The following is a 15,090-nucleotide window of genomic DNA, read 5'->3' on the forward strand; positions in this document are numbered from 1 at the left end:
CTATTCTGCTTTGTCTTGAACAAATATTATTTGAACTGTGTCTCTATCTTGATTTGGCAACAAAAACTAGAATGATATAGACCATAAAGTGACCATGGTACATAGATATATGTTTGTTTCATACTGTTATCCTGTCCACTTTACTACTGAACTCATTTACCAAAATGAGTTTCATATACAACATGGTAAACATGTGATGTGTCTGCTTGTTTCTCTTTTAGAATGCGGACAAAATATTGGAGAACAGTACCGTGTTATCCAATGGTAAAGGAAGTAATGCAGATAAGGTTCAACATAGTGAGACATCCCTGTTGGTCTCCAAGAAAGCTGATAAAAACTATCTTGACGACAGTGAGGGAACCCAAAAGTCCTGTCTTAATGTAGTGTTCGAGTTACTGGCCACTACTGCTGGCACAAGCTCTTTGAACTCGCTGCCTGAATCAGTTCGTCTTCTTGAGTCTCAACTTCAAGTTGAAAGACATCGATCAGATGTGCTGCGACAGGAAGCTGAAGGACTGAGGAAGTCCCTGCAGAATTCAGATGCATATTTTCTGGTGCAACAGCAAGCGCTGGAGGATTTAAGCGCCAAACAAGAGAAAGTTAATAAGCTTGCTAAGCATCTTGCCAGCATTATGGGTACCCAGGATATTGTTTCTTGAGATCTTCTGAAGTGGTTTCAGTTCTGGATTTGTTTTGCTGTGGCGTTTATTTGTGCTGGTCGCCAACTTTGACAACCAGTGTATATGATATGCTGCTTTGTTCCCTATATTTGCACTGGTGGCGAACTTTGACGCCCAGTGGATGTAATATGTGTAATAGCCGTGATAGCCTAGCGTTAGTTGCTTGCTTATTTATTTCCTTGTTGTCTTGTTTATTTGTTTGCTTGTAGTCATTGCAATTCTTTTTCCGCGGTTAGCTAGTGGCTGCAATAACCTATTTTTTAAAACTAGGCCACAATAACCATGGGCTAATATTTATTGTAGTGACACTGGGCCTTCTACTGGCCGTAGAAACAGTGGGCCTTCTACGGGCCATAGAAACAATGGGTCTTCTACGGGCCGTAGAAACAATGGGCCTTCTGCGGGCCGTATCACCAATGGGCCTTATACGGGCCGTATGATCGATTGGCCAAACATGGGCCAAACAGACCGCATTATGGCTGTAAACGGGCTAGAGTTGGAATCGCCCGTTCATGGGCCGACCATAACGGGCCATCGTTAATAGGCCGTATTTGATGACGCTATGAAAACGGCCCAACGTATTAACGGACCACAAACGGGCCGACTGTAACCACGGGCTGAATTTGGCCCACAAGCAGAAAATGACAGTAACGGGTCATAAGTAAACGAATGCTGGAAATGAGCCCAAGAATAAATGGGCTCTGAGAAGGCCGAAAGATAACATGGGCTGGAAACGGCCCAACGGAATAACGGGCCGTTAATGGGTATAAAGTGATACACTGTTCATTACGGGCTAGTTTCACCACGGGCCGTTAATGGGTGTAAAGTGATACACTGTTCATTACGGGCCAGTTTCACCACGGGCCGTTAATAGGCCAAGAGTTACATAGGGCCTCATATGGGCCGAAAGACGTCATGGGCCATACATGCGCCATAAGTGAAAACGGGCTGGAATCATATTGGATGGCCCAGATGACGCTACTGGGCCTAATTCGGATAGGGCGTAACGGGCCTTGGGTTAGCGGGCTGTAAATGGGCTATATGCGAACAGGCCGTTAACAGGCTTTCCATGGGCCAGCCCGCCACCTTTTGACCAAGTCAAACGGGTCGGCCTTTTCACAGGAATGGGCCTCTGTTGGGCCGTGCCACGTGTCGACGTATCATAGGCGCCTTCCGTCCAATGAGTGGATGACATCTGTCCCAACGATGAGCCGACACGTGTTTCCTCCAGCCAATGATGATTTTACACGTGGAAAATCCCCATTGGTCGGGGCTGTTAACGGGTTATCGGATCCAAAACCCGACCCGATAGCTTAACGACGTTCCGTTACGGTGGATGCCACGTGTCGGTCACCCTTGACGAAAGCACTTCTGTGACGCGCGATTTATCGTCATGGAAGTGGACACTTCCGTGATGATAAGTTTGGTAATGTCATGGAACACTTCTACGACAGCACGGGTATGACTATCTTGATTCTGTCATAAAATCGTCATGAATGTACATGCATGACAAAAAACGCGACCTACTGTGACAAACACGTATCATCACAGAAGTGTATTTTTTTTGTAGTGAGTGATCTAAGTTTAAGCTTGTTTAGTTTGTAAAATGTAGTATAGCTTTCAAATTTAACAATTTTGGTTAACTCTTTCAAAACAACGGAGCTGTTCATGTTATTACAATCTGAAGTCATAACGTGAAAACTGCAGCTGCCGAATGACAATAACCTCTAAGGTTGATTCCCATGTTCCTAACGTGAATGTCTATGAGCTATGTAGCTTTTGTTTCTCTATGGATCTCTTTTAGGTACTGTTATTTGGCGCTCATTTTATTTCCATGTTATGTCGACCACTAGAGTGCTTGAGGTTCTAGAAATCTCGAGTAATCAACAACGAAATCCTCTCTTCCTTGAGGGAAAGAAAAGAAAGATGAAACGTTTGATCACATTGAGACAGTCGAGCTTTAAACACGATGCTCGAAACTAGCATGATACCTTTTGTTGCGCGAACAAACCAGGCCCAAAGAAGCACTACATATATATATGTTGGGACTTGGGAAATGTATAGAAGTAGGAGTATGTCCTATTACAATACAAAACGCGCAATCAAACTGCGATTGTACATTTATACATGAACGAGGACCGCATCCCCTGCCTTAACTTGTGGCCAGCAATAGCAGGAGTACCATGCTTGTGTTCCTTAATTTTTGAAATGCAACTATTGCGATTTTAGCAACTATGGCTCAAGTTTTCCAGATAATCAGGATGTTCGTGTTGCAGTCTTCATGAGAATTGCAACAGGCGAGTGACAGTTGCATCTTGATTAATTCCTCTGCTTTATATCGCTACTGTCAGTACCATTTTAATCTTCCTTTTTTATTTGGACGGTAAAATTAGTATAGTATGTAAAGTTAGCTTTGCCACTTTAGGCTGAGAACTGAATCAATCTAAGCATAAGAACCATCATAGCTAATATGATATTATACTCAAAAGTCGGGTGGGCCACCTCAATGTACGTATATTGAACTCGTGGCGTTGAAGATTCGTCGGTTCCTCTCTTTCCAGGCATTCCACATGATATATACAAGGTGTCTCATGCACCTCCACTTATGGTTACTATCTATATGATGCAAAATGCCATCCCGCCAAGTTTCTATTATTCGTAGGTGAAGGGCGACTCTAGAGGGACATCGTTATCCACCCAAGCAAGCACCAGGTGGTGGACGGTGATCGTGAAGAGGCAATCCTGACATAGGTGGAGCACAGTCTCAAGGGCCTGAAGGCAAAAGGTGGCAGATGGGGTCAAGTAGTCAACCCCGTTGCGCCAACCGGTCCATGGTGAGAATCTTACCATGGAGGACAAGCCAGTAGAAGAGTCTGCATTTCAGTTTCACATAGGCTCTCCAAATCTTCTCCCTGAGAATTTTCGGTGACACCTGATGAATTGTGCCACATAGGTAGAGCAAGAGGAGTATTGTCCACTAGAGTTCCAAATCCAGGTGATGGTGTTCCTCCAACTAGGGTCAAGAGTCACGGAGTCGATGATGGTGGCCAAGGAAATGAACTCCCTGGTCTACCTAGATATGTTTAATATTGTCACCAAGTGATTCTAGTTGTCGTCACATAGCTCGCAATGTACCGTCCTATATTTTCGGGTTGCAATGCCAAAGAGTTGAGGGCAGTGATGGCGAAGCACCCCGATCTTGCCGGTTGTCATGCCAGAAGATGCCTTTTTATAGCCTAAGGGACCTCCCATCCGTGACTACAAGCCCCGATCGAGACCGTTTACCAACGACAATATATAATTCGTATTATCCAGCAAACTAAACATACTTTTTCTTCGCGGGGCAAACGAAAGTCCTCTTAAGGAGTGCTATTAGAGTTTTTTTATTCGTGGATGATTTGTCATATGTACTCTCGGATTTGTGTTTGCATAATCTCGTATGCCGCCTTCGCCTAATATTCCCCTTAATCTAAATATGGGATGCAAAGCCTAGTCGATACCTCCTTTTTGAAGAAGGAAAAAATCAACATAATGGGAGCACAATATTAATAATCTAGGATCACAACAATCAGTAAGCTCTAAGCTCTAGATTGAGCATTTCGTATCACATTGTTTGAAATGTTAAAGCATCAATACTAAAAAAATCTGAAAACCTAACCGAGGAAACATGCAAACATAAGTTTTGACTTCCTATATTCAAACAGAAAACATGTTGGCACTTGTTAAGGATTAAGTGGCATCTCTTTGAATCTGACCAATTCTAAAGCAATATAAATACAACACATTCATTATATGACAAAACACAGTTGTTTCGACTTAATATGTCACACCAAGTTAATCCTAAGGGCCTTTGGGATAATCTATTTGATTACAGGGTTTTGTTCCCAAGCAAAGATATCCGCTAAGGTTGGTTCGTTCATCCTATTATGATATTCATGACCAAGAGGTACTGGATTATCTTTCGGGTAGGCCCTGAAAGAAGAAGGGCTGAAATGCCAACGGACCTTTGTCTATTCGCTAATTCACCTGATCCAATAGTACTCATTTTTGAAACGTCCAGTGCCATGAAGCGTTGAGTATGAATGAGCAATCTCGCTTCTATCATTAGGACACATTCTCGTCCTTAGATTGCTAGCATTCCGACGCAATAGAGTTGTTCTTGGTAGCGTTTGTGACATTCTAATGTTAAATCTCAGAGCAATTGGTAGGGTGGATGTACTTTTAACATGTTGAAACAAACCTTAACCATCTGATTTCGTTGATCATATATAATAAAGAGTCAATTCTATACATTTTACTTGGCCTTTTGTTCATAGACTCCACTATACCATTACTTCTCAAATGCTATTTGCATCCGAGTTGATTGTTTATCAAAACATAATGAGATGATGGTATTTTCTTTTGAGTGTATGCATTTTATTCAGCAGGAAAAGAGACAGGTAACAGTTTTTGTCCATATAAACTTGACCTGTGAAAGGCATATGACCGTGTGGATTGGGACTTCTTGAGGCAGGCGATGGAAAAGTTGGGCTTCGCTCACCAGTTTGCACCGACGCGTGGGCTTCGGCAAGGTGATCCCTTATCCCCGTTTTATTCCTTTTTGTGGCTGAAGGTCTCTCGGTGCTTCTCAGGAATGGCGCAAAAACTGGAAATTTTGAGCAAATTAAAATTTGTAGAGGTGCCCCTGGTATCTCTCATCTCCTTTTTGCGGATGACACACTTTTGTTTTCAAAGCAAATCTTGAGCAAGCAAATTTTGTCAAAGGAGTCATTTCAAGGTATGCCCAAGCAACTGGCCAGCTCATAAATCCCCAAAATGCTCTATTAAATTTGAAGATGGTTGCCCTATTAACATCCAACAAGAGGTTAGACAAATCCTTGAAGTGGTGCAAGAGGAGTTTGAATCCAAATATTTGGGATTATCAACACTTGATGGAAGGATGCATAGAGGGAAATTCCAAAACCTACAGGAAAGGCTCACACAACGCATTTTGATCTGGGGGACACTATTTCTCAAGCGGGAAAGGAATTTTCTATTAGGTCAGTTGCAGAGGCAATCCCGACATATGTTATGGGCGTGTTTAAGCTTCCTATGCCCGTTCGTGGTGATTTATCAAGGCTGGTACGGAACTTCTGGTGGGGATCCAAACAGGGACAACACAAGGTACATTGGTTGTCATGGGACAATATCATCGAGCCTAAGTGCAGAGGTGGCTTGGGGTTCCGAGATTTTCGTCTCTTTAATCAAGCCTTGTTAGCAAGGCAAGCGTGGCGTCTCATTACACGGCCGGATTCACTGTGCGCCCAGGTTCTCAAGGCAAGGTACTACCCTAATGGTAATTTCGAAGATACTGTGTTTTCAAGTAATGCCTCGCCGACTTGGCACGCTATCCACTATGGCCTCGGACTTCTCAAGAAGGGCTTGATTTGGAGGGTAGGAAACGGGGAACACATTCGCATTTGGAGGGACCCTTGGCTCCCCCGTCCTTTCTCCTTCAAGCCAGTGTCACCGAGAGGTAAATGCTGCTTGAGACGCGTGGCGGAGCTACTGGATGATGTCGGGAGGTGGAATGGAAATCTCCTACGATGCCACTTCCTTCCCATGGATGTTGCGGTTATCATGAAGATCAAGTTGTGGACGATAAGGGGCTTTGAGGATGTCCTCGCCTGGGCACCTGATCCCACGGGCGTCTTCATTGTACGGAGCGCCTACCACCTTTCCCTCGACGAGAGGAACCGCATGTCATCGTGCGCCACGAGCAGGGCACCGGACAGCAAACGTGCTGTCTGTGAAGCATTGTGGGGGTGCCCTGCCCCTCCAAAGGTACGGGTGTTTTTGCTTGGCGGCTTGTCACAAACTCTCTGGCTACGATGGAAAATAAGGCAAAGAGAAAGATCGAGACTTCTGACATATGCACGATCTGTGGTGTGGAACGCGAGGATACTTTCACGCTTTTTGCATATGTCCAATGGCCCAAGGACTCTGCCGTGTGATGAGTGAGCATTGGAGGATGCCCCGGCTGGAAAACATCGAGCATACAGGACGGGAGTGGTTGCTGCATCTTCTCAACAAGAGCAGTGAGGAGGAACGACTTCCTATATTATGACACTATGGAGAACTTGACATGTACACAACGAGCTGACACAGCACAAGCCGGCGACTTGCTACGTTCCGTCATTTTTTGAATAGTTATATGATGTCGCTCTTGTTCTTAAAGCATAATCCTGCAACAAATTTTGAGAAGGAGAAGATGGTGGTGTACCAGGACGGACGTAGCCATGCATGCCAACCAGTGCAAGTAAAAGATGCAAGTACATGTAAAAGATGGAACCGGCCACCGGCGGGATGAAACAAGCTGAATACAGACTGAGTGTTCAAGGAGGAGGACGGGACGGGAGGAGCTGGTATGATACCGCGGAACCGTGGAGAACATATCGTCTTTGCATCATGTCGTTTTCTTCGTACATGTTCTAGCGCCCTTGAAGCGGAAGTTCAGCATGTGCAGAAGGCATTGCCCTCGACTTGGAGTGGAGCACGGAGCCTTTTATCATCGAAACAGACTGTCCTGTGGCTGCTCAAATGCTTATGGATGACACGCCAAATAGATCTTCAATGGCTGCTTTAGTTGAGGAAGGGAAGCTACTACTTAAGTCTAGCGTGATTACTCTATAGCACATGTTAGGAGAAGCCAAAATAATGTAGCTCATGCTTTAGCAGAAATGGGTAGATCATCTACTCGCACGGCCGTCTGGCTCTGCCATGGCCCAGACGAAATTGGCACTCTTTGGCAAGAGGATTGTAATGAACCAGCTTGATTGAAATGAAATTAATGTTTTCCAAAAAAAAAAAACCGGGAAATATGCACATAAAAATTCCAAACGCGAGAAATTTTAAGAATGCTTATACTCCTAGAAGAATCCAAAAATGCACGTAAGACCGAAAGAGGAATTGTATGGACATGATTCGCGTCGTTACAAGTGAAGTGATTGATGATAGCCGAGTTGATAACGTGTTCTCTTCTTTTCCTTTTTCTATTGAAAAGTCTTGAACAACTCAGTGGCCGTGCGGGGAACAGATTATTATCTAATCATTTTTTGCATTCCCAGAAGCTTCTTCAATTATTGAAGCCACATGACGAGGTGGACGGTTCCCGTAGAAATTAGAGTTTTCATACTACTAGAATGAAACAAAATGTACTTCAGCCCTTATCTCTATGGGCATCGACCGAAGTTACCGGTGTGTCAGTTTGCTTTCATACCGCTGCAAATTCATCTTTTAACATCTCAATAAAGCCATTCCCAGAAGTTATTGTTGGCGGCATTATAGTAAAATAAACCGAGTTTTTTATCTCTACAGGAGAGGATGCCTACTTAAGCGTCTACTTGTAGGAACAAACACCGGCCCTTAAGAAAACCTGATTTATTTCTCTGAGCACCTCTTCTAACCGCCTTAGATTGTACAAGAACTTACGGGGCTTACGGTGAATATGGCTGCTTCGAACAAACAAACAATTTCACAATTAATACCAAAATCATGATTGACATTTTTCTTCAGATAAGAAACAAAACTGTCTACAATTTTCTTTCCCTTGGGAACGAACACTAAATTAATGTTTTTCAAGAAGAGGAGTGCCCCTAGCAGAGGCTACATCACGAATCCACAAGTAAAATTGCACAGAACAATCGAGGAAAGCGCCGAGTAAGTCGGCATAATCTGCAACTAGGGCTCATATAAAGCTGCACTACTACTTCTCAATTCGCCGAGTTGACACAATCTGCAGCTCGGAGTCGTCATCATCACAGACTAAATTTCCCCTGTTTGTTAAACCAAACAACCAAAACATCCATCCACCGAGGCAGGTAGGTACGATCTACTAGTATTCTCTGGAAGATGTGTGAAGCACTGCTGTACAGCTCGAAGGGTGGATCCGGAGCCAGCCGAAACAAGGAAGGAAAAAAACCTAGAAGCCGGCGGGGCCGCGGCCGGAGAAGGCGAGGGCGAAGAGGACGACGACGAGGTAGAAGAGGATGACGACGAGCTTCATCTGGAACATGGCGAAGAAGAGCTTCACCATGAACACCAGCAGCAGCGCGTTGAACACGATCGCTATCGCCGCCTCCAGGGGCTCCATCGCTCCTCCCTCCCTCCGGTCCCAACCGACGCCGCCCCGACCAGACCGGTGGCTGAAAAGGCGGAGTGCCCTGAAACTAAAGGTGCCCGTCAGTGATGAGTGGCCGTTCCGAGTGGGGGCGCCGGAAGAGAAGGGGCTGGAAGATGCAAACCTGTGACCTACGGCTTGACGGCGACGCGTATTCTTTGGTGCGGGGAATTCGCTCTCGCCGACCCCGATCGCGCGTCGGGGGAAGGAAAGGAAAGGCGAGTCCGTCCGTGTGAACCCGCGCGGCAGCTGCCGAGGTGTCCCCGCTGAATCTTCGGATGGCCGACACGGAAGGTTATAATTAAAGGCAGGTCGAGGCTACGCGTACACACAGGGGACGGACGCGGCCGAAGGATCCCCTTCCATGTCAGCTGTCAGCTTTTTTGCCACCGTCCGGCCAATTCCCGCGGTCCAGTCAGCTCGCTGGAATCCAAGGATCTACACACTTTCCCGTAGACCGACCGCGTGATGTCTACCAAATTTGTAGCGGCAACATCGGATTTTTAACCGTGACAAACCAAATGTTACGGTAATTTCCTTTAGTCGCCACGCTTGCCAAACCAAAGAAACTCTTGAACGTTTCTTCCGCAAAATAAAATTTAAAAAATAAAATCTGACGCCTAATTTGTAGTGAAATTCATTTGTAGTCGTCGCTACTTGGTCTACGGTCCTGTACATAACGATTATTGCTGGTGTTCTTTGTACTACCTTGACAGTTGATGAATAGATCGAAAGTTTTTCCCGTAAGGAAAAAAAGAAATTCATTTGTAGAAAACAGTCTTTAAAAAATGACACTATCTACCTCTGTTCTTAAATATAAGACGTTCTGGCAGTTCATGTATTTCAGAAGTAACGGGATACATGCATGTTATTTTCTGTTTTCTTCAACCACCGCCTGCTTGTTATTTTTGGGGAGACTGCCAGAGTACTTTTTAGACTTTTAGTGGAAAGTATAGCTCTTGACATTTGTTTTCCTTACAAAATAAGCTCATATCACGGAAAATAACTAGATGTTCCTATTTTTAACGAAAAGCCAGAGCCACTACCAAAAGTACTTTTAGAATAACGAAACGCATACGACGGGACATTATTCTATGGCACCACGTCTAACCGATACCATACCACGTGGGCAGTGTGAATCTCAAAGTATGATGAGACCTCGTCCTCGAATGTAGTACAATTTTATTCCAAAAGGCACGATCCATTGGTTAACCAGATAAACATTTTTTTTTTGAGGGATAACCAGATAAACTTAGGGTGAGGCATACTACTAACTGGTATCAACTCAACTGACAAAAGAACATGACAGTAGCTGTTTTGACATCTGAAAACAGCGAAACCAGAGCAGAGACAAGAAACATTATGATCACACCTGACTTGTGAGATCTGATTTTCCAGGTTGCGGAGATCTTCCTGAACTCGACGCAGCTTTTCCTCCTTGCCGGACTGAAATAGTGCTGACAGGGTTTACCCATTCCAGCAGCAAAGCCCAAAGTTCCAACACGCTAGCTCGTCATGCTCTATGCTGGGGTAGGCTTCATGGCACATCTTCTGTGGGTATTATTTACATCCTCCAAACCATGCTAACTGGTCATACAAATCAATGGCATAGCAGTGGAGCCCAGAAAATATGTACTAGCAAGCAAATACGACACTGAGAATGCTGGGTCCCATTTTCTCTGCTGTTCATCCTAAGCTGATCCACGTCAAATCATATCTCCAGGTTATCAATACCATGCAAGATGTTGTCTCAGGAGCGGGGTCAAGCATACCATGATCATAATACTGCTCAAAAACCAGTGACCAACTAAACCAGCCAGATTTTCCAAGTATCTCAGTCAATTTCGCAATAACTATAGCACTTCATTTTCCTTCTTCATAGTTCAGTACATCGCGACAAACAACACAAGGGGAGTCAAACTCAATGTCCTCAAGATCATTCTCCAGAAATAGTTCCATCTTGCTACCTTTATCTGTATGATGGAACTGAATAAATAATTGGTAGTAGAAGTTCTTTTGTCAAAGGTGTCCTCACTGGTGATCTACTAACGCAACAAATTCAAAGAGACGATTCCCACATTAGTAAATCCAAGATCTCATCGATTTCCATTGACAGTGGATGCTTTGCTTCCCAAGAAAAGAAGGCGTGATATTGACCTCTTACTTGAACCCAGCTACACCCTCCATCTTTCTTGAGTGTGGTCCCTTTCATCAGTACCCTTATCCTGGCAGCATCTTTCCACCTTCCACATGATGCATACATATTCGAGAGTAGCACATAGCCTGCTGTATTATCCTTCGCCAACTCATGAAGCCGCTTTGCAGCCCTCTCAGCAATCTCCTCATTCCTGTAAGTGTTGCAAGCGCTCAGAAGGGCAGCCCATGAATTTGCTTCTGATTTACTTGGGGTTTTCATCAGCAGAGCTTCTGCCTCTGCCAAACGACCAGCTCGAGCTAGGACATCAACCATACAAGTATAGTGCTTCTCTTTAGGTGAAATACCCAATGCCTGCATTTTGTCAAAATAATGTATGGCTTGCTCCACCAAACCACCGTGGGAACAAGCAAATAGAAGAGCTAAAAATGTATGCTCGTTTGGTGTCATTCCAGTTGCCATCATATCCTCAAATAAAAGAATAGATTCCTCCGCAAAACCATTTTCAGCAAGTCCTTGAATCATGGCAGTCCAAGTGACATCATTTCTTTCAGGCATTTGATAAAACATCCTCTTGGAGCTCTGTAAATCCCCTGACTTGGCATACATGTCACTAAGTGCAGTGCCGATAAAAATGCTTTCCTCGATTCCTAGCTTGATAGTCTTAGCATGAGCCATCTTACCCGTGACTAAAGAGCACAAGTTTGCACAAGCAAGAAGAACACTCGAGAATGTAATTTCCCCTGGAACCTGACCCGAAGCCAACATTGCATTGAAAGATTTTAGCGCGTCAACAAATTGTCGATTCTGCGCGTAACCAGAGATAATCGTATTCCATGAAGCTAAATTCCTTGCAGGCATCTTCTTGAAGAGATACATAGCTTCTACCATTTTCCCGTTGTAGCTATAACCTGAAACGAGAGAGTTCCAGCACACTATGTTCTTTTGTGGGAGGGTGTCAAAAATCGTTTGCGCATCTCCACACTTGTTGCATTTGCAGTACATGTCAATCAGAGAGCAGGATACGAACACATTGGTGCTAGAGCCCATCTTTAGGCTACGGGCATGGATCCTCGCTCCTCCTCGCAAGTCCTCAAGACTAGCACAGGCACTGAGCACACTAGAGAAGCATGAAATGTTTGGCCTACAACCATCAGCCAGCATTTGACTGTACAGCTTCACCGCTTCTGCCGCATTGCCTCTCTGCTCATGCCTAGCAATCAAAGTACCCCAGGAGACCTCATTCCTCTCAGGCATTGCATCAAGAACCCGTCGAGCTCCATCAAGATCACCCGACTCAGAGTACACATCAAGCAGTGCAGTCCACGAGACCACATCCTTCACGTCCATCTCATCAAACACCTTACGGGCTGCAGCTGCATCTCCCATTCTTAGATACAGTGTGATCAAAGAATTTTGTACCTCGATGCTGCTCTCAAAGAAGTTTGATTTAATGGCCAACCCCACGATCGACAAAGCCAGACCAAATTCACCTGCACCAACGCATGCCTTGATCATGCACACAATGGTGATACCATTAGGCCTCACCCTGCAGCTGAGCATTTTACGAAAGACGCCAAGAGCATTGTGGTGGAGCTCATTGCGGACAAAACCAGAAATCGTTGCCGTAAAGAAGGCCACGGAGCCAGACGGGCACTGCTCATAAAGCTCGACGGCCTCTGCCACACGCCCGCCCTTCATCAACGCGTCCACCATGGTAGTGTACGACACGACGGTCCTCTCGGGCATTCCGTCGAACAGCCTGCGAGCGGAGGCAATGTCCCCGGCCTTGACGTGCTCGGACACCATGAAGTCGTACGCGAAGGGGGAGGCGGCGTCCGCGGCAACGCAGTCCCCGAAGGCACGATCGCGCTCCGCGGCGCGAGCAAAGGCGGCGTAGGTGGTGAGGAGGTGCGAGGCCACGGAGCGGTCGGCGGCGACGCCAGAGCGCACGGCGTGCGCGTGCAGCGAGAGGGCGAGCGGCAGGCGGTCGGAGGAGGGCGAGGAGGAAGCAGGCGCGGCATGGCTGGTGGCGGTGGCGGCGGCGCGGCAGAGGCGGAGGAGGGTGGCGCAGGTCTCGGCGTAGGACTTGAATGCCTTGGGCGTGGGCGCGAGCGGCGGGCCGTTGGCCAGACGGAGCTTGAAGGATTTCAGCGGGAGGGTTAGAGGGACCTGCGCCTTCTCCAGCTTCGGCCTGGAACTGGAAGCCAGCTGTGCCGTCGCCGCCGGCGGTGGCCGCCGCGGCCGCTTCGTGCGAACCGCCGCTCTCATTCTCCTCCCATGGTTCGAACTTGGAAGGAACTCGTTTCGGGTGCTAATGGCGAGCCCACTGACACAAAACTGGGCTGCTTCCTGAGCTTTTCTGGGCCGGATAAGCATACAGAACTACCTGGCCCAAATTACACGGTGAACCCTAAAGCTTGAATGAACCAAAGAAAAAAAAATATAGAACCCCCTTTTTTTTGCTAAGAAACTATAGAACCCCCTGGAGAAAAAAGGAACCATAGAAGTTAGGGCATTCATCCCCACCTGAATGCATCACTCAAGGAGCCAAACTAGTTGGCGAGAATTACATGAGATGTTCTACAACGCGACGAGAGGTACAAGGCCGGGTCCCTATATCTATGAGTCCAAAAAAAAAGAGTCCAAACAGCAAAGTCAGAAACTCATCGCAAAAGGAAAAGTTAGAAACAATATTGTTAATCAGTACAAGGCTGGATGCGCCGAAAAAGCTTGACGTTTCGAATCCCAAATTCTCCATAAGATTGAAAGGGCCATAGAGACTGAGAAACATTAGTTACGGACTCCCTTCCTGCCTTCGCGATCGCGTCGCCCCTGCGGGCGACCGGCCACGCGTCGGCCTCCCATTCCACCAGCCCCCTCTCCCCTTCCTCCCCGACATCGTCGTTGGCGCCCGTGGCTGGCCCCTGACCTTCCCCTCTCGGTGGTTCTCCGGCGCGGGGCAGAGCTGCACCAGGGGGGTGTTAAGGCATATCTCTCTAGATGTGGTTTTGGTGATTGATGACACCATGTTTGCGGACTAATCGTGTGCTTTTGAGCTTTTCAGAGATTCATCCTTTGGCACGAGACGATTTCTTTCCCCTCGGAGTGTTATTCAAGACGGCGTAGCTCTTTCGTTTCTATTTTGGTGAACTAGTTCCGTAGGAGTCACCGTACTATCAAGAGGGGGTCCGCTTTGGTAAGGCTAGGGTGGAATCAACACGTACACATCCTTTTCACACCCTCTTAGCCTTCCCGCTTCGATGGAGGTTCCATTCCCATTCCTCTTGAGTTCGTTCTGGTCCCAGCGGTAGTACCGCGGGTGCCCAGCGGTAGCACCGCTTAGGAGTCACAGGCGGCAGTACCGCTCGGCAGCGGTAGTACCTCCGGTGGGTCCTCAGCCGTAGTACCGCTGCGGTACCGTGCTCCTACCGCGCCGACTCGAGGGGGTCGCTTCTCGTGTCGGATTGTGCGGCACTAAGCAGCGGCAGTAGAGCGGTAGTGCCGCTCATGAGCGGTAGTACCGCCCTACCACCGCGGCAGTACCGCACTGGGTCCAACTCCTGCTCTCTCGCCAGCCCTCCCAGACTGAACGGCAGTACCGCGAGGGGGAGCAGTAGAACCGCTGTCCGCAGCGGTAGTACCGCCCACACCTACGGTAGTACCGCCCTCTGCAGGGCTGTTTGGGGGGTAACGGTTGGATTGTTCCCCCTCTATAAAAGGGGTCTTCTTCTCCAAAGTTGACTCACCTCTTCCCCCAAAAGCTCCATTGTTGCTCCAAGCTCCATTTTCGCCCGATCTCTCTCCCTAGCCAATCAAACTTGTTGATTTGCTCGGGATTGGTTGAGAAGGCCCCGATCTACACTTCCACCAAGAGAAATATGATTTCCCCCACTAATCCCTAGCGGATCTTGTTACTCTTGGGTGTTTGAGCACCCTAGACGGTTGAGGTCACCGCGGAGCCATAGTCCTTTGTGGTGAAGCTTCGTGGTGTCGTTGGGAGCCTCCAATTAAGTTGTGGAGATTGACCCAACCTTGTTTGTAAAGGTCCGGTCGCCACCTTCAAGGGCACAATAGTGGAATCACGGCATCTCGCA

General features: G+C 46.8%; 2 protein-coding genes across 3 annotated transcripts; both read right to left on the reverse strand.

The window, feature by feature from the left end:
- Positions 1–8,199: 8,199 nt before the first annotated feature.
- LOC109761610 (uncharacterized) lies at positions 8,200–9,123 on the reverse strand. Of its 2 annotated transcripts, none has more exons than XM_020320421.4 (2): positions 8,963–9,123; positions 8,200–8,887 (listed from the first exon to the last, which is right to left on the reverse strand). In XM_020320421.4, exon 2 carries the CDS (start codon positions 8,809–8,811, stop codon positions 8,641–8,643), a length of 171 nt encoding a protein of 56 aa, XP_020176010.1. In that variant the 5' UTR covers positions 8,812–8,887; positions 8,963–9,123; the 3' UTR covers positions 8,200–8,640. The 2 variants fall into 2 exon arrangements, with proteins under 2 accessions (XP_020176010.1, XP_020176011.1); XM_020320422.4 differs by having other exon boundaries at positions 8,200–8,881; positions 8,963–9,115.
- An 877-nt stretch (positions 9,124–10,000) lies between these two features.
- Positions 10,001–13,324, reverse strand: LOC109761612 (pentatricopeptide repeat-containing protein At2g13600). The gene has a single exon (XM_020320424.4). The coding sequence runs from the start codon at positions 13,262–13,264 to the stop codon at positions 10,898–10,900; it is 2,367 nt and encodes a 788-aa protein (XP_020176013.1). The 5' UTR covers positions 13,265–13,324; the 3' UTR covers positions 10,001–10,897.
- Between the last annotated feature and the right edge of the window lie 1,766 nt (positions 13,325–15,090).

This window comes from Aegilops tauschii, chromosome 4, assembly GCF_002575655.3.
Source record: "Aegilops tauschii subsp. strangulata cultivar AL8/78 chromosome 4, Aet v6.0, whole genome shotgun sequence".
Classification (NCBI taxonomy): Eukaryota; Viridiplantae; Streptophyta; class Magnoliopsida; order Poales; family Poaceae; genus Aegilops; species Aegilops tauschii.